Source organism: Mus musculus, chromosome 12, assembly GCF_000001635.26.
Source record: "Mus musculus strain C57BL/6J chromosome 12, GRCm38.p6 C57BL/6J".
Classification (NCBI taxonomy): domain Eukaryota; kingdom Metazoa; phylum Chordata; class Mammalia; order Rodentia; family Muridae; genus Mus; species Mus musculus.
Genome location: NC_000078.6, coordinates 20,070,799 through 20,096,037, shown reverse-complemented (window position 1 = coordinate 20,096,037; position 25,239 = coordinate 20,070,799). Strand labels below are relative to the sequence as shown.

General features: G+C 43.0%; 2 protein-coding genes across 6 annotated transcripts in view; both read right to left on the bottom strand.

Moving 5' to 3' along the window:
* The window catches only part of Gm3993 (predicted gene 3993), a 40,136-nt gene extending 15,668 nt beyond the window's left edge, over positions 1-24,468 (bottom strand). The window contains exons 1-4 of one of the 5 annotated variants that reach the window (XM_017315274.2): positions 24,031-24,468; positions 13,470-13,596; positions 13,207-13,267; positions 5,335-5,645 (exon numbers count right to left, since the gene is read on the bottom strand). In XM_017315274.2, the coding sequence (XP_017170763.1) occupies positions 5,600-5,645; positions 13,207-13,267; positions 13,470-13,596; positions 24,031-24,156 (360 nt within the window). In that variant the 5' untranslated portion in view covers positions 24,157-24,468 and the 3' untranslated portion in view covers positions 5,335-5,599. The other 4 variants (XM_017315272.1, XM_017315271.1, XM_017315273.1 and 1 more) reach the window with 4 other exon arrangements.
* Gm38704 (predicted gene, 38704) lies at positions 8,700-11,006 on the bottom strand (the record flags this gene model as incomplete). The annotated part of the gene is made up of 3 exons (XM_030247024.1): positions 8,700-8,725; positions 9,686-10,780; positions 10,949-11,006. Coding segments are annotated over 3 exons (1,179 nt in total), but the record flags the coding sequence as incomplete, so codon positions are not given.
* Positions 24,469-25,239: the final 771 nt, after the last annotated feature.

Genomic DNA, 25,239 nt, shown 5'->3' with positions numbered 1-25,239 from the left:
TTAGCTGTAAACCAAGAGTGAAGGTCCCTGTGTGTGGAGTTTACAGCCTATTTCTATGAAAGGAAGGGAAACAGAAGCTATGAGGAGACAGAGAAACTGAACCACCAGGCAAATGCTCGGTGGGGACATTGGAGGATTTTTACTGTGAAAGACCACAGGCTTCCTCAATGAGCTCCATCTGAGTACAGCACCCTGTGAGGAGGGAAGCCATCAACCTGAAAAGCTTCTCTTGCAGGTCACACCTAGTGCAGTGGCATTAAAAACCATGTTCTGTGCTGGTAAAGAGCCTGGGGTCACTGTGATCTGGAAGCATCCCTGGGTAGGGCCAGTGACATCCTAACTCCTGTACTTCAAAGAGGAAATAAGGGGAGGGAAGGAAGGATGTAGCCAGGCAAACATCAGGGCAGGGACCCCAGAGGCTCCTGTTGCTGAGGGGCCGGTCTAGTACAGGGGCCCAAGCACCAACGGCTTGCTAGACACAGGGGTGGGGTTTCAGGAGGAGGAAGGCCCCTTCTGTCATGGCAGCAGGTATCCTGGGAAGTCCATGCCTACTGCTTGGGAATTAGAGTGTGAGGGTTAGAGACCCTTAGGCAGTGGCTCACACTTCATACCATACGCATTGTAAAGTTTACAGACACACATACACACACCCGAACACCCCACCCCAACACAGAGATGTGTTACCTCACTGACTACAGAGGCTCCCACCCCTCCTGGTTCCAGTGATAGCCCAGGAGGAAAAGCTGTTAGAAGGAGGACTCCTTAGAGTACCACATAGGACTCCGGAAGATATCCCCCCTGGGAGGTCGCTATTCTTACACACAGGAATACGAATCCTTTGCTCATTCATTCATCCAGCCACCTTTACCAAGTATGCATGGACTTGGCCTGAAGATGTGCTGAGCGAATGACCCTAACCTTGGGCAGATGGAGAAGATGCTGACTGGTGGACAGGAAAGATGGATGCTCAGAGGAAGCCTCAGTGTGCTCAGAGGTGAGTCCCTATGACACAGAGAAAGCAGGAACATGTGGGGAAATTAGGGAGGGAGGGAATAGGTCATTATCTACTACCACTGAGTTGTCACTCAGTACATGCTGAGCTCTGAGCTATAGGCTGTGACTCATTGCAACCCCATCAGAATGACCCATCTTCCCATCCTCTCTGGCCACAAATATGACCACTGCTTCTGTCTCCATCCCTACGGCTGCCACTGGGCCTCTGCTCCCACACCTTCTTCAGGCTCTCTCCCTGCTTACATCTCTTAGCCTTCCTGGAATACTTGGTTGAAAAGGGAAGCCTCTACACACAACCTTCGAAGCCTAACCTCTTTCCAGCTTTACTTTTTCCAATATTATAATGAGTTCAAGGCCCAGGCTTTACTTTGCTTTACTTTGCCATTAGAAGCCAGAGCCCTCAAGCTCACTAGGGACAGAGCATATTCTTAATACACGCTGAGGACAGCCATATGGCCTACCAAAGTGGACAGCTGGCAACAGGCTGTGCCCCAGACTTGTACATGCTTTCATCCACAGGCAGGTGGGTGAGAATGGAGGCGGTGCCCATCATCAGAGGGATCTTTCTACTGATCATCCTCTGACTTCTGACCCCATAGCAAAGTTCTGACATAAGATTAAGAACTATCTGACCCAGACTCTCCTCATTCAGTGGCGAGGTGTGTTTGGCTACAGAGGAGTCACTGGGTGTACACCAAAGCATCCAAGGGCCTCAGGATGAGAAGAGGCACTATAGGCTAGAACTTGTACTCCTCTGACCTCTTTGTCTGCTCCAGCTTCCAGACATCAGTTTCCAGGCTTGACTGTACCCTACCATACACTTGTGCATGGATGGCACCTGGAGTCGAGGACCCTGGAGGCATGTATGCAGGTGACATTCAGTCGTATAGACTCAGGAACTGCTCTCTTTAGCCCCAGCAGTGCACACCATATTCCATTGTGTCTATTTTCTATTGAGGGGACCCAAAGACCCTCTGGACCTTATTGGGAGTGACCCGAGCCAGGCCTTTTCCTCAAAGCCCATATTGCCCAGACGTGCTTCGCTGGCTCAGAAAATGGCACAAAGAAGATGTACACATGGAGTAAAAATATATCCCAACTCAGACAGCACACTACCATCACCAATCTGGTCAAAGATACACACATTCAGCATCATGAATATAACTTAGCCACCCTTGTAGAGCCAGCTCAGAAGGCCATCTGTTTCCTCCCTGTCTGTACCCAACATGGGGACTGGAGGCCTCTTCCCAGTGAACAGTATTATGGGCCTGTTCCTAAATAGTCTTGTACCTCACTCAAAGCTGTCATTGTCCCCTGAGATCCTCAGGACAGACCAAGGAGGGAGGCCCAGTGTTACCTCCATTTCCTCGAGAGGGAAGATGGGGCTCACAGGGAGGCTAGTAATTGACTCAAGAGCTAAGTGGCAGTCAGAATGGGACAGGAAAGTCCTGTCACCTGAGCACAACTTCTCTTCCTAAGCTACAGCACTGTCTCTGCTTCCCCTTATGGTGCAGTCTCTCCATTCACAGCAATGATCATACTTGCAATGTTCTTCCTGAACCAAGCACTGGTTTGTCCCAGAGTGTGTTCTAAAGAGCAGGAGGACCTAGGACTTCCCTTGCTCTGCAGACTGGGGGTAGGGGTGAGGACTGTGTGTCTGCCCTCCTCCCACCCAGCCAGGTTGACTGGACACCATGAAGTCAAGAGGGCATCACTTCATTCATTACCTTGCATTAGTGCCTAACCAGGAGCTATAAACAAAGTGCTTTACAAAGGACTACCCCTGAATTCAGACGAAGACCAAAAATCCAAGATCTGGACTAGAAAAGCCATGCACTTCCCTAACAGATATGTGCACATTAGGGTGGGAATATGCATGTTAGTGCAGGTGCCCATGGAGGCCACAAGAGGGCACCCGTTCACACAGAGCTGGAGTTACCAGTGATTGTGAGCCTCTCAACACGGGAGGAAATGAACTAGAGTCTGCTCAAAGAACAGTAAGAACTCTTAAGCATGGAGCCACCCCACCAGTCCACATATGCATATTTTTATTAGATATTTTCATTATTTTACATTTCAAATATCCCTTTCCTGTTTCCCCTTTGAAAATCACCTATAACTTGCCCCCCTTCCTATGCTCCCCAACCCACAAACTCCTGCTTCCTGGCCCAGGTATTCTCCCATACTAGGGCATAGCACCATCACAGGACCAACGGCCTCTCTTCCCATTGATGACTGACTAGGCCATCCTCTGTTACATATGCAGCTGGAGCCATGGGATTCTTTTTGGTTGGTGGTTTAGTCTCAGGGAGCTCTGGGGGTACTGGTTGGTTCATATTGTTTCTCCTATGGGGCTGCAAACCCCTTTAGCTCCTTGGGTCCCATATGTATTTTTAACTGACTTTATTTTAGGGCAGTTTTAGATTCATAGAAACATTGAGAGACAGGCACAGAGATATTCCCTGGGCTCATCTGGACAACACCCTCCACCAGAATGGGGCATCTGTAGCATGGACAATCATTGCCCTCACTCAGTCTACAGCCTACACAGCATTCATGCTTTGAGCTGCATGTTCTGGGTTCACAGATCCATGTCCTCTACAATGTATACAGACCAGCTTCACTGACCTCAGATACCCCGTGCTCCACCTTGTCCATATTTTCTCAAAGTGTCTCAAAGCCCCCAGATTCAATAGCTTCCAGGAGTTCTGATTTCACACTCATGGGGTCAAAGTGCAGGCAAATGGTGGAACCTGTGGAAGGTCATCAGACACACAACCTGGTGGTTGCAGCAGAAATCACCAGGCAAGTAGGTATACAAACAATATCAGCTACTGATTTCCTCATCCTGCCTTCCCCACAACCTTGGCCAAGAGCCATGCTCCAAGGGGCTCACTGAGGGAGAAGAGACTCTGGGACATGCCTTGTCACTCTTGGCTATGTGGAACACCAATGCAAATTCCTCAGTCCAGGCCCTGCTTTATGCATTCATTCTTGTTAACCAAATTGATCACAGGGTGTACACATGACATGATTTCATGCAGTCAGGAAGAAAAGTGAAATCATGATACTTGCACAGAAACAGAAGGAACTAGAAATCATTGTTAAGCAAAATGAACCAGAATCAAAAAGGGAGGTGTGTGTGGTGTGTTTGTATGTATGCGTATGAATGTATGTATATGTTATGTGTGTGCATGTGCTGTGGTTGTATGTGTGTGTGCATGTGTGTGAATGTAAGTATGTATGGTGTATGTGTATATGTGTGAATGAATGTATGTGGTATGTATGTGACTGTTTGTGTGGGGGTATGTGTGGTGTTGTATGTGTGTGGCTGTACATTGTGTGTGTGCATGTGTATGTGTGGTATATGTGTGTGAATATAAGTATGTGGTGTGTGTGCACGTGTATGTGTGAATGTATGTAAGTGGCATATATGTGTGTGGTTGTTTTTGTGGGGGCATATTTATGTGTGTGTTTGGTGTATGTGTGGTGCATGTATGTTTATGTGTGGTGTGTGTGTGTGTGTGTGTATATGTGTGAATGTATGTATGTAGTATATGTGCATGTTTGTGTGGAGGTATGTGTGTGTGTGTGACCTTATTACCAGAGATCCCAGAGAACTTTTTTCCTCTGAAGAAAATAACTGTTTCTTATCGCAAGAAAATAAGTGTTGGCCATGTTTCTGTTTTGTCTGTTGGGTTCTGAGGTTACAAGTGTACAAAACCACATCTTCCTTTCAATTGCATTTCAGTCATTGGGCACAAGCTGTTTTTACAGCCAAGTTGTTGTGGTAAATATTATTTGTGGATTTCTTACCACCACATAAATTATAGAGGTATTAAATAATAATAATAATGATAATGATAATAATAATAATAATAGAAGAGAATAAACTAATAATAAGAAATAGTAATAATAAATAATATGAAATGATAAAATAAGAAATAATATTAATATGATATAATATATTAAACAATAATAATGTGAAATAATATCAAATAATAAAATAAGAAATAATAATTATGATTAATAATAATAATGATTATAAGCAGTAAAGCACCATCATGGGGCACATACCTTTCCTCTATGCTAATTTCTCTACTTCTTTACAAAGAACTGTGAGATATCACTCGCCATATTCTTTTTTTTTTTTTTTTTTTTTGAGACATGGTTTCTCTGTATAGCCCTGGCTCTCCTGGAACTCACATTGTAGACAAAGCTGGTCAAGAACTCAGAAATCCGCCTGCCTCTAATTCTCAAGTGTTCGGATTAAAGGTGAGTGCCACCATTCCCGGCTCACTTGACATATTCTGCCCAGGCTGCTCATACTCTCAGGCTTGCCCTCCTGGCCATGCTCTCCCAATCCATCCACCCATGGGACCTTTTTCCTGCTTCTTCTTCCCTCTCCTTCATGGTCTCTTCCAAAGACACCAAGGCCAGGAACTGAAATGCCATCAACCTTTCTTTTGCCAGCTGCAGGCATTATATGTGTTTACTGATTGATCACAGGAGGTAGGAATGACGTAATCATAATCCCCAAAATTATCGTAAAATATGGGTCCAGAGTCGAGGATCTGGTATTAGATCAAATGTTACTCGTACTGTTTCCTCTCAGGATGAACGTCTGAAACCTAGAACATAACAGTCCTTTTAGACAAGGCTACATCAAGCGAAACATATACACAGACTTATAGATAGATAGATAGATAGATAGATAGATAGATAGATAGATAGATAGATGGATGGATGGATGGATGGATGGATGGATGGATAGATAGATATATAGACTTTTATATATAGATTTATATCTATATGAATATATAGATGATATATGTATAGATTTAGTGATATATGTATAGATATATAGATGTATAGTGTATAGTGTATAGATAGGTGTATAGATATATACATATAGATGTATAGATATGTAGATATATAGATTTATAGATCTATATGTCTATATGGGTGATATATAGACATATAGATGTATAGATTGAAGATCTATAGATGATATATAGATATAGAGATGAATAGATATAGAAATATATAGATCTATGTATATGTCTATATATTGATATATTGGTTGTAGGGGGAAATGTCACATAAGGACAGGTCAGTGTACTGACTTCAGGGGGTGAAGAGGATGGCAACCAGATAGGAAGAACAAAACTGTGAGCTAACCTGGACACTTCAGACCTCCCAGCCAAAAACCAAGGAGCATCCAGGGGTGGCTTATTACTCCAGGCACATGTGTAACAGAGGACTGCCTTGTCTCTCTGTCCACAATGGGACAGGACCAGGATGTACTTAAATAAATAAAAAAATTAATTAAAAAAGGAAAAATTGAAACATAATTGAATACACACACACACACACACACACACACACACATATATGTGTTTGTATTATCTGGCAGAAAAAAATGGCATTAATTCAATACTCTTTGACCTGGCTCCTGTGTGTAATATCAGTTACTGTGATCTGTCACATGACACACAACTACAGCCAATGGCCTGTGTCATAATCATCTGAGCTGACTAAACCCTAAAGGTACATTGGACATATCTCCAAAATCAGAAATTCAATATTGCTTGGGTCAAGCTAAAGTCCCCAATTTGCATATCTATCAATCTGGTCTGTCTTCATTCACCTGACATGAATAAACACGCTGGAAAATTACAAAGTTGCTCACCCTGTCACCATCAGGTCTTTTTTTTTTAATGGTGACTCAAAGGATAGTGATAAAAATAGGTGTCTCACAAAAAGTAACTCTTTCAAAAAGTGCCTCACTTGGCTACCTGTCCAGTATAAGGAGAAAGAAAAACCTCGGAATTAATCACACATCTGATTAAATCTAAGCTGAATACTTAGCTTAGATAGAGCCATTCCATTCCATGACATTGGTACTCGATAATGTAATAAGGACCAGCATTTATCGCTCTCTGGCTAATGACTCTGAGCTCATTTATATTGTCAAAGAAGGTCTTAAATATTCCAACAAAGCTACATTACAAGAAAAACACTCTAACCCCAAATGTATGGAGATGACAGAGTTCCTTAAAGAGGAAATGACCAAATCACTTAGAGAAATCCAGGAAAACAGAAAAAAATTGTAGAAAATCAATGAATGCCACAAAGAAGGCCAGGAAAACACAAACCAAAAAGGAGAGGAAGCCAAAATTCCTATAAATAAAGCCAAGAAAGAACACACCAACGGGTGAAGTAAACAAAACTATTCAATACATAAAAGTGGAAATAGAAACAAAAAAGAAAACTAAATCTTAGGAAATAATGGAAATAAAAATTTAAGACTGCAAAAAGGAACTACAGAGGCAAGGTTCACCCACAGAACACAGATACGGAAGAAAAATCTCAATCATTGAATAAGCAATAGAAAGAATGGGTAAATCAGACAATGAAAACGGTAAGTCTAAATCTTCCTGATATAAAATATCATGGAAATCCAGGACACTGTGAAAGGACTAAACATAAGAATACTTAGGAAGAGAGGAAAAAGAATCCTCCCTCAAAGTCTCAGAAAGTATTGACAACCAAATCCTAGAAGAAAAATTTCCTAACAAAAAGAAAACACAAGAATCATCAAAACACCAAACAGAAGGGACCAAAAAATAAAGTCTCTTCCTTGTGTAATAATCAAAACACACAGTTCAAGGAAAGAATACTAAAAGCTCCAAAGGTACAAAGCCAGGAAAAACATAAAGGAAGATCTATTAAGATCACAGATGTCTTCTTGGAGTCTGTAGACGCCAGAAGGGTTTGTACACATGTGCCACAAAACAACAGATACTTGGATTTTGATACGTAAAAAAATGACTACACCGTTAATGGAAAAAATTAAGATAGTCCACAATAAACTCAAATTTAAACAACCTCTCTCTAAACATACAGACCAACACAAAGAGATAGAGGTAGAATCTAACCGAGAAAGTTAAGGATACACATGAAAACACGGGTAGTAAATAATCTCTTACTGTCTACAAAAGAAGGGAAAGCACACACACAGCTCAACACCAACACCACCCTCAGCTGCAACAACAACAACAAAATACAAGGAGTTAGCAATCACCATTTATTGACTCATTCAATAAAAATAAGTTTTGATTTGGGAGAAAATGTAGCTGTAAGTTGGCCCAGGACTTTGAGGTTTTTGTGTCTGAAAGCTATACAACTTTCTGTTTCAGGTTGGGTGTGGGCGGTGGGGTTTTGAAGATAAACTTCTGAGTATACTTTTGTGTCTCTCACTGATCAGTAGTGACTTAATTCCAATAAATTCTTTTTTTTCCCTTTTTTGTTTTTTCCCAGACAGGGTTTCTCTGTGTAGCCCTGGATGTCCTGGAACAAACAGACAAAAAAAAAAAAGCAAGACTCTAGACTTGTTGGGCCTCTAACTCAGAAATCTGCCTGCATCCGCCTCCCGAGTGCTAGGATTAAAGGAGTGCGCCACCACCACCCAGCCCAATAAATTCTTATCCTTTGCATTGTCCTGGTGTGTGAGTTGTGTTGAACCTCAGTGGACCCAACAATGTAAAGGCTTTACCACACTGCTGACATTCATAGCATCTGTCACCAGTATGAATAGTCTCATAAAAAGAAGAATATACATAAAAAGACGTTCAGTGAAAAAGCTTCACCATACTAAATAGATTCACAATGTTTCTACCCAGTTAAAATTCTTCCATGATGAAGATAACTACAAAATTGTGCAAAGGCTTTACTAAATATACTCAGAAGGTTTCTCCCTCAGCCTTTCAATGGCTAGGAACAGATCTCATGACCAAACCAACTCTCAGAAAAGCAAACATTTAAATTAGTGTTTCTCCACCTAGCGGTTTGTCTTGTGTATGCCTAAAGAACTATGACATGCAAAGGCTTTACTACATTCAAAACACTGACATGGGTTCTCACTTGTATGTGATCTTTTATGTCATCGTAGATGACCGTGACATCAAATGCTTACAACACCGATTACCTTCCTAAAAGGTTTCTGTCTTCTATGTGTTCTTTAAAAATAATGGAGACTATAAAGTTGTAAAAAGTCTTTACCACATTGATTATAGAGACAATAACTTTGAGAAAAGGCTTTATCACATTGATTACATTTCTAATGTTTCTTTCCATTATGGGTTCTTTTATGATACTAGAGACAACTGTGACCTGCAAAGGCTTTACCACATTGATTACATTCATAGAGTTTCTCTCCAGTATGTTTTTTTTTTACATTTCAACCTTTTATTAGATATTTTCTTCATTTACATTTAAAAAGCTATCCTGAAAGTCCCCCTATACACTCCTCCAACACTGCTCCACTACCCACCCACTCCCACTTCTGGGCCCTGGCATTCCCCTGTACTGGGGCTTAAAAAGTTTGCAAGACGAAGGGGCCTCTCTTCTCAATGATGGCAGACTAGGCCATCTTATGCTATATATGCAGCTAGAGACATGAGCTCTGGGGGTACTGGTTAGTTTCTGTTGTTGTTCTGCCTACAGGGATGTAGACCCCTTCAGCTCCTTGGGGACTTTCTCTAGCTCCTCCAATGATGGCCCTGTGTTCCATCCAATAGATGACTGTGAGCATCCACTTCTTTGTTTGCCAGGTATTGGAATAGCCTCACAAGAGACAGCTATATCAGGAAAGTATGTGTTCTTTTATGATACTGGAAATGACTGTGACCTGCAAAGGCTTTACCACATTGATAACATTCATAGGGTTTCTCTCCAGTATGTTTAGGTTTCTGATGTTGGAGATGACTATGACGTGCAAAGGCTTTACCACATTGATTACATTCATAGGGTTTCTCTCCAGTATGTGTTCTTTCATGATGTTGGAGATGACTGTATTGTGAAAAGGATTTACCACATTGATTACATTCATAGGGTTTCTCTCCAGTATGTGTTCTTTTATGATATTGGAGATATCTGTATTGTGCAAAGGCTTTACCACATTGATGACATTCATAGGGTTTCTCTCCAGTATGTGTTCTTTTATGACGTTGGAGCTGACTGTGACGTGCAAAGGCTTTACCACATTGATTACATTCATAGGGTTTCTCTCCAGTATGTGTTCTTTTATGACATTGGAGACTACTGAGATGTGCAAAGGCTTTACCACACTGATTACATTCATAGGGTTTCTCTCCAGTATGTGTTCTTTTATGATATTGGAGATGACCGTATTGTGAAAAGGCTTTACCAAATTGATTACATTCATAGGGTTTCTCTCCAGTATGTGGTCTTTTATGACGTTGGAGACTATTGAGTTGTGCAAAGGCTTTACCACATTGATTACATTCATAGGGTTTCCCTCCAGTATGTGTTCTTTCATGATGTTGGAGATGACTGTATTGTGAAAAGGATTTACCACATTGATTACATTCATAGGGTTTCTCTCCAGTATGTGTTCTTTTATGATATTGGAGATATCTGTATTGTGCAAAGGCTTTACCACATTGATGACATTCATAGGGTTTCTCTCCAGTATGTGTTCTTTTATGACGTTGGAGATGACTGTGACGTGCAAAGGCTTTACCACATTGATTACATTCATAGGGTTTCTCTCCAGTATGTGTTCTTTTATGACATTGGAGACTACTGAGATATGCAAAGGCTTTACCACATTGATTACATTCATAGGGTTTCTCTCCAGTATGTGTTCTTTTATGATATTGGAGATGACCGTATTGTGAAAAGGCTTTACCACATTGATTACATTCATAGGGTTTCTCTCCAGTATGTGTTCTTTTATGACGTTGGAGACTATTGAGTTGTGCAAAGGCTTTACCACATTGATGACATTCATAGGGTTTCTCTCCAGTATGTGTTCTTTTATGACATTGGAGACTATTGAGCTGTGCAAAGGCTTTACCACATTGATTACATTCATAGGGTTTCTCTCCAGTATGTGTTCTTTCATGATGTTGGAGATAACTGTGTTGTGAAAAGGCTTTACCACATTGATTACATTCATAGGGTTTCTCTCCAGTATGTGTTCTTTTATGATATTGGAGATATCTGTATTGTGCAAAGGCTTTACCACATTGATTACATTCATAGGGTTTCTCTCCAGTATGTGTTCTTTTATGACGTTGGAGACTATTGAGTTGTGCAAAGGCTTTACCACATTGATTACATTCATAGGGTTTGTCTCCAGTATGTGTTATTTTATGATATTGGAGATATCTGTATTGTGCAAAGGCTTTACCACATTGATTACATTCATAGGGTTTCTCTCCAGTATGTGTTCTTTTATGACGTTGGAGACTACTGAGTTATGCAAAGGCTTTACCACATTGATGACATTCATAAGGTTTCTCTCCAGTATGTGTTCTTTTATGAGATTGGAGAACATTGTGACCTGTAAAGGCTTTACTACATTGATTACATTTATAGGGTTTCTCTCCAGTATGTGTTCTTTTATGACTATTTAAACTACTAAGTTGTGCAAAGGCTTTACCACATTGATGACATTCATAGGGTTTCTCTCCAGTATGTGTTCTTTTATGACGATTTAAACTTTTGAGTTTTGCAAAGTCTTTACCACATTGATTACATTCATAAGATATCTCTCCAGTATGGGTTCTTTTATGACGTTGGAGATGACTGCATTTTTAAAGGCTTGACCACATTGATGACATTCATAAGGTTTCTCTCCAGTATAGGTTCTTTTATGATATTGAAGATGACTTGGTGTTGGAAAGGCTTTACCACATTGGTTATGTTCATGTGTTTTCTCTCCAATTTGTCTTCTTTTATGACTTTGGAGATGACTGGGACATGAAAAAGCTTTAGAACATTCATTACATTCATAGAGTTTCTCTCCACTATGATTATTTACATACCTGCAATGAAAATTGGCACATGTGATATGTTTACTATATTAATTTCCCTGTTCAATCATTTCATCAAGATGAATAAAGTTTACAAATTGGTCTAATGATAAAGATGTACCAGATCATCTGGTTTTATCACTTTATATGTTCATGGTGTTCTCCCTCATTATGGGTTGTTTTGCATCTTTCGAGATATCTGTGATGGTTATTACATGGCTGTCATTTATATCATCCTTTTTATATGGGATATTTATATGATGTATTTCATCTATATGAGGAAAATGGAACAACCCAGAGCTTTATAACACTAATTGCTTTCATAAATTTTCCTGTAGCGTGAATTGTACCACATTTGAATGTAAACCAGGACAAACAAAAGAATTTTCAAATTCCTAGTACCCATAAAGATTTTCTACAGTGTGAGCTTGGGGAAGTTCCCAGTAAAATTAGAAAACCAATTCATTGCAAACTTTTATCATACTCAGAATGTCTACCAAAGATAGAATCTGACAATTTTCTCACAGTTCTGGGATAGAAAGCGGTACATTGCTTCTTTCAATATCCCTATGCTCAAATGGCTTTTGTCAATTGTGACACATGATATATATATTAATAGAAGAGTAACAGATGAAAGGTTTCCACACTGCATTCACACTGTTTGACTTTTTGTTCCTCATAGACCTGTAATATATGAATTAAGGTTTCTCCTACGACAACGCTCTTGACTCTCATAAACTGTACCCTAAACAAATGATCAATTTCACTATAAAGATATGAGTATCACCAACTTTCCCATGGATTATTTGCTTATCGGAAGGTTTTGCATATATATTTATTACTATTCGATGTGCAATATCTAAGTCTTGTAAGTCTATACACATTGTCAGATCAGTATAGCTCTAGTAGAGGTACAAATTGAATAAAGGTATCCCTTAAGGCAATGTTTCCTCATCTTTTTTTTGAAAAAAGGAATGCTTTGATAGATAAATCAGATAACTATATCTAGGCAGTACATTTTTTTAAGAATAGTATAATTAGGGCTGCCGTGATGGCTCAGTGGTAAAGAGCACAGACTGCTCGTCCGAAGGTCCTGAGATCAAATTCCGGCAACCACATGGTGGCTCATAACCATCTGTAACAAAATTTGATGCCCTTTTCTGGAGTATCTGCGGACAGCTACAGTGTACTTATATTATAAAATAAATTAATAAATATTAAAAAATATTGTAACTATAGTTACATTTCAAGTATTGACATTTTACACTCCTGCTTTGATTTAGAGCGTCCATATCATAGTAAAATTTCCTTAGAGGCATAATTGCATAAGCTTTCACGTGAAAATTACCTTTCATTTCTTCTTGAACTTTGACAATGTCTTTCAATATGATGGTTTTCCCAAGTGTAGCCTAAAAGACAATACCAGAATAATGAATGATGCAGTATTGGAAATAAGGCAAAATTAAAGGTACTGTGAATTTTCACATCACTGGACACTATTTATTCAGCTCAATCTTCCTTGTTCTCAATTGAAATAACAGAGCCCCATCACTAACAAAGAGACATGTCTTCCCACTATTTTGAAAAGCAAAAGAAAATTCACAGTCATACCTATAACAGTGAGGTTCCAGTAGGTCTCCAGCATTACATCTTTGTAGAGACTCTTCTGGGAAGGATCCAGCAAATTCCACTCTTCCCCAGTGAAGTTCACATGCACATCATCATAAGTCACTGCATCCTAAAATATCCCATACATGTGTACATCACAAAGCATGGTACTGACATCACTGTAAAGTAAATGTTCGCTTCCTTGACCATATATTCATGTAATTCTGGTGCTTCCTCCACTGACTTCCTGACACAGAAATTATAATCTAAGTACCATAACATTTTAAAGGAAATTGAGTTGAAGGTTCACCTGTGTTGCTTATGAACATTTTAAATAAATAGGGTAAAGACTTTCGAGAGGAATTCCAATTGAGAGGGAGATGTAGGGTGAAACAGATCAACAGTACTGAGGACACATCCCAGAAATTGTAAGAAGAATCACTAATGAGAAAAATCATGGACAAGCAGGGTGTATTTGTTCATGTCTTTAATCCCAGAGTCACGGGCAGGTATACGTCATTGAGCTGGATCCCTGTCTGTTCTATGTAACACATTCCAGGACAGCAGAGGTTACATACTAAGACCCTTACTCCACTGCAAAAATCAACCACAGATACAAAAATGATAGAAAGAACTCAGTTGTTTACTACAGTTCCTACAAAGAAGTATACATTCCCTGCACTTCTGTAGTCATCGCGCAGAAACAGGAAGTGTTACGCTTTAAACTGCACCATTAGTAAAACTTTACTTGCAATCAAGGCACATTTAATGGACCAATGAACAGATGAAAATATTATTAATATAAGTGTAGAACATAAAAAGCAGCATAAGGCAGGAGAGAGCGATAGATAACTCAGCCATGGAAATCTCTTGCTTGTCTTCCAGATAACAGTTGTCAGTTACTAGCATTCACGGGACACATGGCTTTATGAACAGGAGTTCTGAATCCACCTTCCAACAACACTAACGATGTGGCACACATGATATTCATATTCACACACACAGGCAAAACACTCCTATTTATTTAAAAATTTCAAAACAAACACAAGAGTTTGGGGAAACATCAACACCCAGAATACAATGACTCTGAACCCTCAGGCAGTATTGATGTCATGAGCATATGCCATCCTAAAAAATAGACTATAATCTATGTGCCCATGGAGCACATAGGGGGCCCCAACCCCACTCAAAGGAGAAACAGAGGACATTGGGAGGAGGGAATCTGTGAGGGCATGGACCTAGAGTAGGGACAGTGATCAGGGTGATAATGAATATCTAAATTATAGGATAAACAAAAAAAAAAAGGAAAGAAAGAAAAAGGAAAATTTTGAGTGTATATACACTTTCATCTTCCCCAAGATGAATCTAGAAAGGCTCCTGAACTGTTCAAATGTCTAAAGTCTCTGCTGACACTCAAAACAATATCTTGAAAGCCACATCAGAAAGCAAAGTTGCAAAATCAAACAGCAAGTTATATCTTTCCAACATAAACTGGCACTGAATACCCCTTCCCATTCCAATCAATAGGAATGTGCACACAGGGAGAGAAGATTGGACAAAGGCAAGAAAAACAGCAGGGCAAACAGCAAATCCTATAGCTTTGTCTCAATCACATTGGACTTCAATTCCTAAAGGCATAGATGGTGCTCTTCCTGTAACTTCAAATACATCTCTCAGTTTGGGTACTTCATCTCCCTGTAAGCATCTCTCCATGGCAGATTTCTCAATGTGTTAGTTTTCTCCACAACCTGTGGTCACAAAATGCAACTCAAGCATCAACCTCACCACTTAAATGCAAGGAACTCTCACAGAGTCTTCCCTGGGATCCTGACTCTGTCAAAAGATGGCTGGAGTGGTGCTAAACTGAAACCATAGAGAAAGAATATATGACTATGCTATTTTCATCTTTCAGTTTATAGAAGCAGCACGATATGGATGATCCTGTGAAGTTTGGCTTCTAAATTAATGACCCTGCCTCCCTTGGACCACATTTGCAGCAGGTTTTAAGGTTCCATCCTGGGATAAGGAAACATGTTGAATACTCCTCCCATTAATTTAAAACATACAAGCAGGAGGAAGTGCTACACTTAGGGTACCTTCATAGGCATATACACACAAGGGCATTTGCTCCACTAAGTTCATATCCACTTTATTTATAAAAGTTAGAAACAGGAAAGAAGGCAGCTGTTCCTCAACTGAAATGTGGACACAAAAAACCATGTTTCATTTACAAAATGGGATGCTATTCAAATATAAAAAACAAGGACATCATGAATTTTTTAGAGAAATGGGTACAATTAGAAACTAATATCTGGAATGAGGTAACTGAATAATAACCATAAGTACAGGATACCCACACTGCACTTCATAGACCTAAAGACAGTAAACAAGACAAGGCACAAATGAGCATGGTTGAATCTCACTCAGAAGAGGGTATGAAAGAGACAGAAGAGGCAGGTAGAAGGGAGAAAACTGGATGGGACTGTAGTCAAGAAAGAAGGGGAGTGTTAGGAACAGGTGTGGTAAGAGACAAGAGAATGCCAGAAAGCCAGGAAAATGAAAAGAAATCAGCAGATGCTGGGAGGGTTAGGGTGGAGGCATCTGTCGAATGTGCCTGAGACTATGAATAGGAGGGCACAAATGCGGCTAGGGAGGTGATCTTAGCTTAGATATATAGCATTGAGTTATGGACCAAGAACAGGTGACATCTTGCAGTCAGGCAGAACCAGCAGTGAAGTGTTCAGTACACTAAGAAAACCAAATACCTTTCCTCCCAAAATTTGTTCTGCTGCAAGTAAGGCAGGCACAAAGTTGAAACAGAGACTGAGGGAATGGCCAAACTATACCCTGCCCAACTGGTAACCCATCCCATGGGCAAGCACCAAGGCTGGCATTACTGAGGATAATTTGTTATACTTGCAGATAGTAGTTTAGCATCATTGTCCTTTGAGAATCTCCATCCAGCATCTGACTGAAACATATGCAGAGACCCACAACCTAACATTGGACAGGGCTCAGGGAGTATTTTAAAAGAGTTGGGGAAAGAATTGATGGCCTCTGAAAGAATAGGAAGGCCATGAGGAGACCCTCAGAGTCAACTAACCTGGAACCTAGGAGACTCTCAGAGATGGAGCCACCAACCAACGAGCACACACAGGCTGGGACGGAGGCCCCTACCATCCAAAGCGGGACATATCCCTTAAGCTGTTCCAGTCTGTGCAAACTGTTTCCCTTACTGGACTGCCTTGTCTGACCTCAGTGGGAAAGGATGTATCTAACCCTGCAGAGACTTAACCCTACAGAGACTTGACATGCCATAGTTGGGGGATACTCAAGTGGTTCCCACCCTCTCTGGGAGGATAAAAGGGAGTCAGTGATGAGGGACTGTGGAAGGTGGAATGGGATGGGTGTACCGATATGAATGTAACTTGAATAAAGAAATAGGAAGATTGAACAAATACTTATCAATAGAATAAAAATATACAAATCAGGCAATAATTTTTACTCAATACTCAATATCTCAGGGCATAAGAAAGTACAAAAGTTTTTTTTTTTTTTTTTTTGGCCAAAATATCACACAAATGACCTCTTCCTAAAGTTTTCAGTCCATTTTCCACTGAAATAGTATGACCTCAAATTCGTGTGGCTGCATTACTGTCAACACTCCAATCTTCCAGACCCTATGGGAACAACTGAATAAGTTCCATGTACAGCTTTCTATGACCTTTGCCATCTCAATTTCTGATATTTTCCATATTCCTTCAAAAGAGACCATAGATTCTGTCCAGCAACAAAATCAGCTTTTGAAACAATTGCTGTTGTTGTTATTGTTATTGTTGCTCTACCTTGCAACTCTGCTGATGTGATTGTTTTCCTCTGAGCAGAAGCATCTCAGGTAATAAATGTTTTACATGGTTCTGTCAGATCACAGCCCACCATACTGGGAGCTCAGACTAGAAACTAAAGCTAGAAAATGAAGGCAAAAACATTTGACAAACACTACTTCCTGCCTTGCTTTCTTGGTTGGTCACTCTCTCATGCTCTGTAGCCTCCCTGAGCCTTGGAGCAGGCTGATCCAGACTTTGACCTTGCTGCCACTAAGAAGGATATTACCTAGTGTCTTAGTCAGGGTTTCTATTCCTAAACAAACATCATGACCAAGAAGCAAGTTGGAGAGGAAAGGGTTTATTCGACTTACACTTCCATACTGCTGCTCATCACCAAGGAAGTCAGGACTGGAACTCAAGCAGGTCAGAAAGCAGGAGCTGATGCAGAGGCCATGGAGGGATGTTACTTACTGGCTTGCCTCCCCTGGCTTGCTCAGCCTGCTCTCTTATAGAACCAAGACTACCAGCCCAGAGATGGTCCCAACCACAAGGGGCCTTTCCCCCTTGATCACTAATGGAGAAAATGCCTTACAGTTGGATCTCATGGAGGCATTTCCTCAACTGAAGCTTCTTTCTCTATGATAACTCCAGCTGTGTCAAGTTGGCACATAAAACCAGCCAGTACACCTAGGGTAGAGCCTTCTGACCTTGATGGCTCTATTTGCTCTTCTCCAATACTCTGCTTCCTGCTGAAAGATCCTGGAGACTATCTGGAGACAAGCCCTGTAGATCGCCTATGGGCTGGCTCCAGGCACAAAGAATTTGCTGGCAGAGGATGGGCCTACCCTCTTTATAAGCAGGGACTCTCAGTAAACTTCAGAGGCTTTGAACAGAAAGGATTGTCTTGGCCTCATTCTTTTGTTGCCCTCTGATCTCTTTCAGCCCTGGGCTGCCTTTCTGGGGAACCCAGTTCACATGGCCACAGGCAGCTACAATTCTCACCTAGCTCTCTCATCCAACCTAAGACCACTTGCTTCCCAATATTGCCACCCTTCATGGAAGAGTCTTCCTATATCAATTATCAACACTATCTCTCAGAGACATAGAAACCAGCCATTCTGATGAGGGCACACCTGCAACTGAGGCTCCTTCAGATGACTGTAGTCTGAAATGTTGAGTTAAAACAACTATGACACAGAGACAATAATAAATGAGAAAGTTGTAAAATTCCAAAACCAACGATCTAACCATATCAATTACAGGACCCCTGCCACCACATCAGGGAGTTGGAGTATTGTCTGAGTCAGGATAAAATGGGAAGGGCTCCTTGATCAGAGCATGGGAAGATAAAGGGGAATGGGGTGAAGAGAGGCTGCACTGCCCTGCCCTGTGGTTAGGTGTCCTTAACCCTGGATTCCCAGGTCAGTGAGACCAAAGAGGTGGCCAAACAGCTGGAAGGTGAATACAGGAGCAGATTGCCCCACAGACCTGGAAATAAGACTGCTGGTCTAAGGAAGATATGTTAACTTTGATGGAAGGGATGAAAAACAACTTCCCATATACTGACAGCTCCAAGTTCAAAACTACAGAGTCACATATAGACTGAGAACAGGGTTGTTTAGAAGGGGGAAAAATGATGTCTTTGTCCTTTCCACCCTGTTTTGCAGAGTCTGATTTTGCCCTGAATGCAGTCATAAAGAGCTCTCTGTCAGGGGCAATTTAATGGGTACAGGTCCTTTTGATAAGAAGGACTTAACCCAAGTTGGAAGGTGAGTAACTATATCAATTGGGATGGAAACAGTCTCACTTCCTCTCTCAGTAAGGGAATACTAAAGTGGCACACACATAATAGAGGGCCACGAGGGGGCGGTGAAGGCTACTCAGCAGATTCCACCACTTGTACAGAGGAGAAAATGAAGACAGGATTGCAGCTGTGAGCCATGGAGCAGGGTTCCAAGACTGCTTTAACTTCCCATAAATTAAGACCTTATTTATGGTCTTACAGCACACGACCCTTGTTCCAGGCCCTGGAACATCTTCCTAACCCTTTCTTGCCATGACTCTCCAGTATTTCCACTTCACTGGAGTTCCACATTCGCTTTGTTCGTCTACTTCCATGAGTACTCAAGAAAAATCAAAAAACCAAGGTACACAGACACATTTCTGACAGACAGGTCACTGATACAAAGAACAGCAATGACACATCCTAACAGCGGTCTTTCAACCCTTCAGATTGAGGGTCTTGGAGTTCCAGTCAAAGCATCAAGGTTTTATGCCCAACTCATAGAAACTGCAATGATCAGCACAGAGCCTATTGCAATGCAAACACACAGAGGTCGTTTTTATGAGCTCAGTAACAAGGACTCTCAGCAGTCAAACTCCCATTAGGTACAAACTGAGAGATCAAGTCTGGAGGTTTTGAGTATTTATTGTAGTTACAACAAGGGTGGGGAGTTTGCATACAAATCAGCATTGTTAATATTTTAAAAAGTGTATGTCTGGCATAATGTGCAGGAATGAACCAAGGGGGGGAAAAATCTGACAACCATGATGGGTAAGCTGTTTTTGTTTTTGTTTTCTATAGGAGGTCTTAGTTATCTCTATGTAGCTGATCCTGCTGATGTACCTTAACTGGCTGTTGATAAGGGGATTTTGTCATGGGATTTTTGCTGGAATGTACAAATGTACATTCTCAAAAAGCAAACTGTTTGGGATTTACAAACTCATATTTGTTCCTAACCCCCTGATTATAGACAGAAACTCCTGGTTAACCACAACCATGCCTGTCTGTAGACTAGACTTTGTCCAAAGACCTACCTCACTATCTGTTACTGCAGACACTAATATCAGCTGCCCTTACCACTGGAACAGAATGCCACTGGAAATTTCCTCTCCTCCTGTGCAAGCCTCCTATAAACACCATAGACAATCCCCACCTGCCCATCCATTCCTGCCTCATCCCTGTGTCTCAGCCCCCACTTGGGCAGATACTCCCTGTTCAACCACATTCCATGCCTGAAAGGACACAAGGTAAGCTTCCATAGATCAACTTCACGATTGATTGATTTACCCCAGATTCAATTTTCCCAGTTGTTCCAACATTGTATTAAACACCATGGGGTACTTGACCTCTCTCCTGTCTATGTCGCCTTATGGATTACTAAGATCTTCTGTTTCTGCCTGTCTCTTCTCCCAGCTTTTAATATCACAAAGCATCCACTGTTGACCATACCCACCAAATAGGTCAATAAAATAGGAAACTGTCAGTGAACACTCTCTTCAAATCCATGCATCAAACAGTAACCCAGGAACAAAACTCCCACCCAAAAAGACAAACCCAGAGGCCAGTACCTAGGTCAATAATCACCCAGAGATGGCAACACACAAGCATAGCAACATAGAGAGTAACAGCCAGGAACAATTGCAACCAAGAAATCCAAGCTATGCCATCACAGCAGGTCTGAGAATTTAAAGCATGCAACAGATAAAGTGCAAAAGAGGTTGTTTGGGGGAAGGGAGAGGAGTGAGAACCTGGGGAAGGGATAGAAATACACAAGAGGACCTGCAGACAGGCACACAGACAGGGAGGAGAAAGTGAGCCATGAGGGGAGAGATGACAGAGAGTGTGCATGTGCAGAGAACAGAGACAGGGAACAAAAATAGAGAGCTGCTATAGCTGGTGGCTGATGTATATAAAGCACGCCTGACAACAGACACAGGGGATGGAGGCAGGAAATGACATAAGCAGTTGCTAAGTCCCTAAGAGCAGGACATGAGATTACCTGTACACTGACAACTACAGAGGCAAGGTTCACCCGCAGAACAGGAAAGGAAGACAGAATCTCAGGGATTCAAGATGAAGAGAAAAAATTGATATCTCAGTCAAAAAATGTGGATTCTAAAAGTTTCATGGCAACAAACAATTGGGACTTCTGCAAAATATGTGAAAACAAAATTACAAATGATTGAAATAGAAGAATATCCTCTCAGAAGTCTATAATTTTTCAATAAAACCATAAAAAATTCTGAAATTATTAAAGTCCCTTTGCCAAATAATAATCAAATCACTAAACATATGAAGTAAAAGATATGAAAAAACTGCAACAGAAAAAAAATTTAAAAAACCTAAACAAAACAAAAACAAGTATAATGTATGAAATCAGACCTACTAGATTTTTACCTGTCTTCTTAATGTATACTAAAAGACAAAGGGGTTTGGACATGTGTGCTACAGACTCAAAGAAACCACCCTTGTTTTCACAAGCCAGCCTAACTAAGGTCCAAAGGATTTGCGCAATGATATGGAAGTTATTCAGAGGTCACCCCCCGATGGAGCAAGTGAGAAGCAATAGGAGAGACCTCACAGGTGCTCACATATGGCTTATACTTCCCATCCAGCCCCAGAGAGGACTCACCACCCCAGCTTCCACTGCTCAGCACCCTGCCCCTACCCTCTGTGGGCAGTAACCCTGTGCTCACCGTGCCTCGAAATCAGAGCTTCCCTGAGGTCCTCTCACAGCACCCAACAGCAGAGCTCAGAGCAGGACACAGAGAACCATTCAAGCCTGCACAGCCACAGTGAACTTGGGGAAAGGCACCCATAAGATCCCGCCTCCTTGATTGGCCACTGGGTCTCACCCTTCCTCAAGGTTAAAGTGTGCTTCATGTACAGGGCCAGAGCTTTTCCAGATCTCAGGTGTGGTTTGCACTACATTAGCATTTGAGCCAGTCCCCCAAGAGGACTCTCACCCCTCCCAGCCCTGGGGGAGAACTCAACATTCATGTGGGGCACTGGGCTAAGCATAGACAGGTTAGTCTCCCTTTGAGCTGAGGTCTAAACCCTGGGAGGGTGATAATTCCCTTACTTGATGAGGAAGGTATTAATTCCCTCATGCTTCTGGAACTCAGGCTCCTGCCTAAATTACCTTCCCCAACCCCCACCCCAGCCACCACAAGAGAAGCCTGGCTAAAAGTCAGGTAGGCAATATCCCAAGCTTCTGACCTTTAGGCTAAACTCCTCCCCAGTTACCTAGCAACAGTAAAGCCCATAAAAAGGACTATTCAGCCCCACCTATCTCTCTTGATCTCTCCCCTTTGTTCTCTTACCCCTCACTTCTCTCACTCCTCTTTCCTTTCTCTTTGTCTTCTCCTCTCCTCTCCTCTCCTCTCTCCCTCTTAATCTCTTTCTATCTAGCCTTCCCCCTTCTAGCCTTCTAGGGGGGGCCTCTCTCTTCTACCTTCTCTCTTTCTTCCTGCCTTTCTATAATAAAGCTCTAAAACCATAGAACATCTCTGCTCATCAAGGCCCACTGCTTGGAGGAAGGGATAGGCTTTCTCCTAATGAGCCCTTTCTAATCAACCCATGGAAGGCCTTCATGTGCTCCAGTCAAGATCCACTGTGCTCACTCTCACCAGTGTGGGAACCTCTCATCCCTCATTCCTCTCTCCCATAACCCCAGGGCTTTACGAAAGTAGCCCCGGGGCTCCAAGGTTGGGCTGCCCCTTGTTCAGACCCGAAGAGTGGGTCAAAGGCTTAGATGCACACCTGGGGCTGAGAGGGGAGTGTATGGCAGCTCTCCCACATCTCTATCCAGAGCATAGGTGGAACTCTGGCAGGGCGTGTGCCTTCCCCCCTTTCCTTTCTTCCCCAGGGCCCCCTTTTAGTTTCCAACATATTCCAGCTCGGCTAGTCAGCTGCCTGCTCCTGCCCTCTGTGAGCAATGATCCTGCATTACCAGGACCTGACTTCAGACCTTGCCTGAGCTTGCTTCACAGCACTTGCTTTCTTCTTCCTGAAATCCAGCTTGCATAGCCCATTACCCAAGGTGCAGTGGGGTTATCAATCTGACTGGGAGGGTGCCCAGGCAATGAACATTAAAGAGGAATTTTAGGAAACAAGAGTTTTGTTTGTGGCTCAGTGCTGGGCTCAGGGAGACTGCAGCTCCCTTTCACCAGATGATACCAAACAACCCTGGGAGGAAAGCCAGGAACATAAGGGAAACACTGTTGAGCCTTCTTGTAGCCAGCACATCGCCATCAGTGGCAAAGTAGAGAAAAGCCACAGTTGTATTAGGACAGGTTCTCTAGGTAAACATATCTCAAATCAGAATGAATTTCTTTATGGATATAGAAAGGAAATTTAATAAGATTGTCTCTCTAATGTCTAATATAGAAAGGCTCTCAGCCAAGGGAACTTAGAAAAATCAAGGACGGGTTATCTCATGTTGCAGAATATTACAGCTGATATTCACTATGTACCAGAATTCTGAATAAGTACTTAGTACTTGCACTAAGGAAACCCACATCTGTACAGTGAAAGGACATAGAAGAACCAACCAGAGTGGTCAGAATTCCTGTTTTGTCAACTGCTGAAACCCTGAGTCACATGACTCCACAGCCGCCACAGACTCTGCAGCCGAAGTTGACCTCTCTGAGGATGGGAGCAAAGAACCTGAAACACTGCGAGGGAAATGGGAACAGACAGGAGCGTTCCCAAAAAAGGCCCAAGGTGGCCAAGCAGCCTCTCCCTAGAACAGGGAACAAAGGGCTTCTGTGTCGGGCACTGCTGGTCGGGCTGCGTCCGGCTTTGGGGTACCAGAAACTTTTCCCGGGTGTGGGCGCAGGCGGAGGACACTGGGTACCGGGCACCAGGCGCGGAAGCCTAGCGGGTGCCCAGGGCGCAGCGCGATCCCCGCGGCTCTAGCCTCCCGCCCGGCGCGGGCTACGCTACCGCTCACCTCCTCGATGGCTGCCACGGTGTTCCGGCACTGGGCCGTGCGCGTGGTGAAGCTAGAGGCCGTGGGTGCCATGTAGTCCTCAAGGGCCTCGGCCACGAATTCCGACACAGAGATCTGGTCCGGCATCGCCAGGGCTCCAGGGCGCCAGGGCGCGGACTGCGGCCGCCTCAGTCGCCCAGGACGCGGGCTCCGACACCGCCGCCGCTCGGGGAACAAAGGGAAGCGCGGGCGCGGAAGTCGCCGCGGGGCGCGGGAGCCACCGCTGGAGGCCCGGGGCAGCAGGGGCGCACGCAGCCTGCAGCTCTGCCCGCTGTGCTCTGGGGGCTGCAGCTACCGAGTCCTCTGCAAAGGAGCCAAGAGGGGGGCGCGCACAGTCAGCGGGAACTGCGCGCCACCAAGCCGCTGTACCGGACGCCTCCCGCGGAAAGGGGAGGGCCCGGCTGGGGAGGGCGCGGAGTCCCCGCCCGGCGGGGCGGGGCGCAGGCCTGGCCGCCAAACGGGTTGCCCGCCGCTACCGCGCCGCCAGGAAGGGAAGGCCTGGGCAAGGAGGGCTATGTGCGATCAGGGCCTGTCAGTGGCTGTGGGCTGCTGCGTTGCGTCTGCCTTCCGGAGGTGCTGGGGTTCGAGGGCGCGCCCTCTCATGAGCTGCGGTTCCCGGCTCCCACCCCGCACCCGCCATGACCTCTAGCAACATTGCCCAGAGGGCGTGGAGTGGAACCGGGGATACTGCTTCCCAGCTGGAAGGGAGCCCACCCTTTTGCTCCCCAATCCCAACGTTAGCCTCAGAACCCCCTGAATTCCCCACCAGAACCTCAGGAAAGGGCCAGTGAGACAGTGTGGGTAGCTCGCCCCCTACAAAACAGTGAAATCCTCCAGGGCACTTTAGCGGGACAAGATGTAGGGACAGTTAGTTGGGGATGCAATGATAGGGACCATGTTCTGTCTGTGGTCCTTCTCACAGCCTTAAGAAGCCAGGGATAAAGGGTAAAGGAAGGTGTTTTGCATGGGGAGTTGACCATGGTACAAGCCGAATGGGAATTCAAACCCATAACCTTCGACTTGGAAGAATACTCCAACCCTTTTTAAGCATCCTGTTCCCTAAGCTTGTACAATTAGGGACACTCCCAATTACCTGAAGACAGTTTTACAGTGCTAGGCCAGGCTTCACCCTGAGAAAATCATAGAATGCAGTGATGTGCTGTGGGAAGT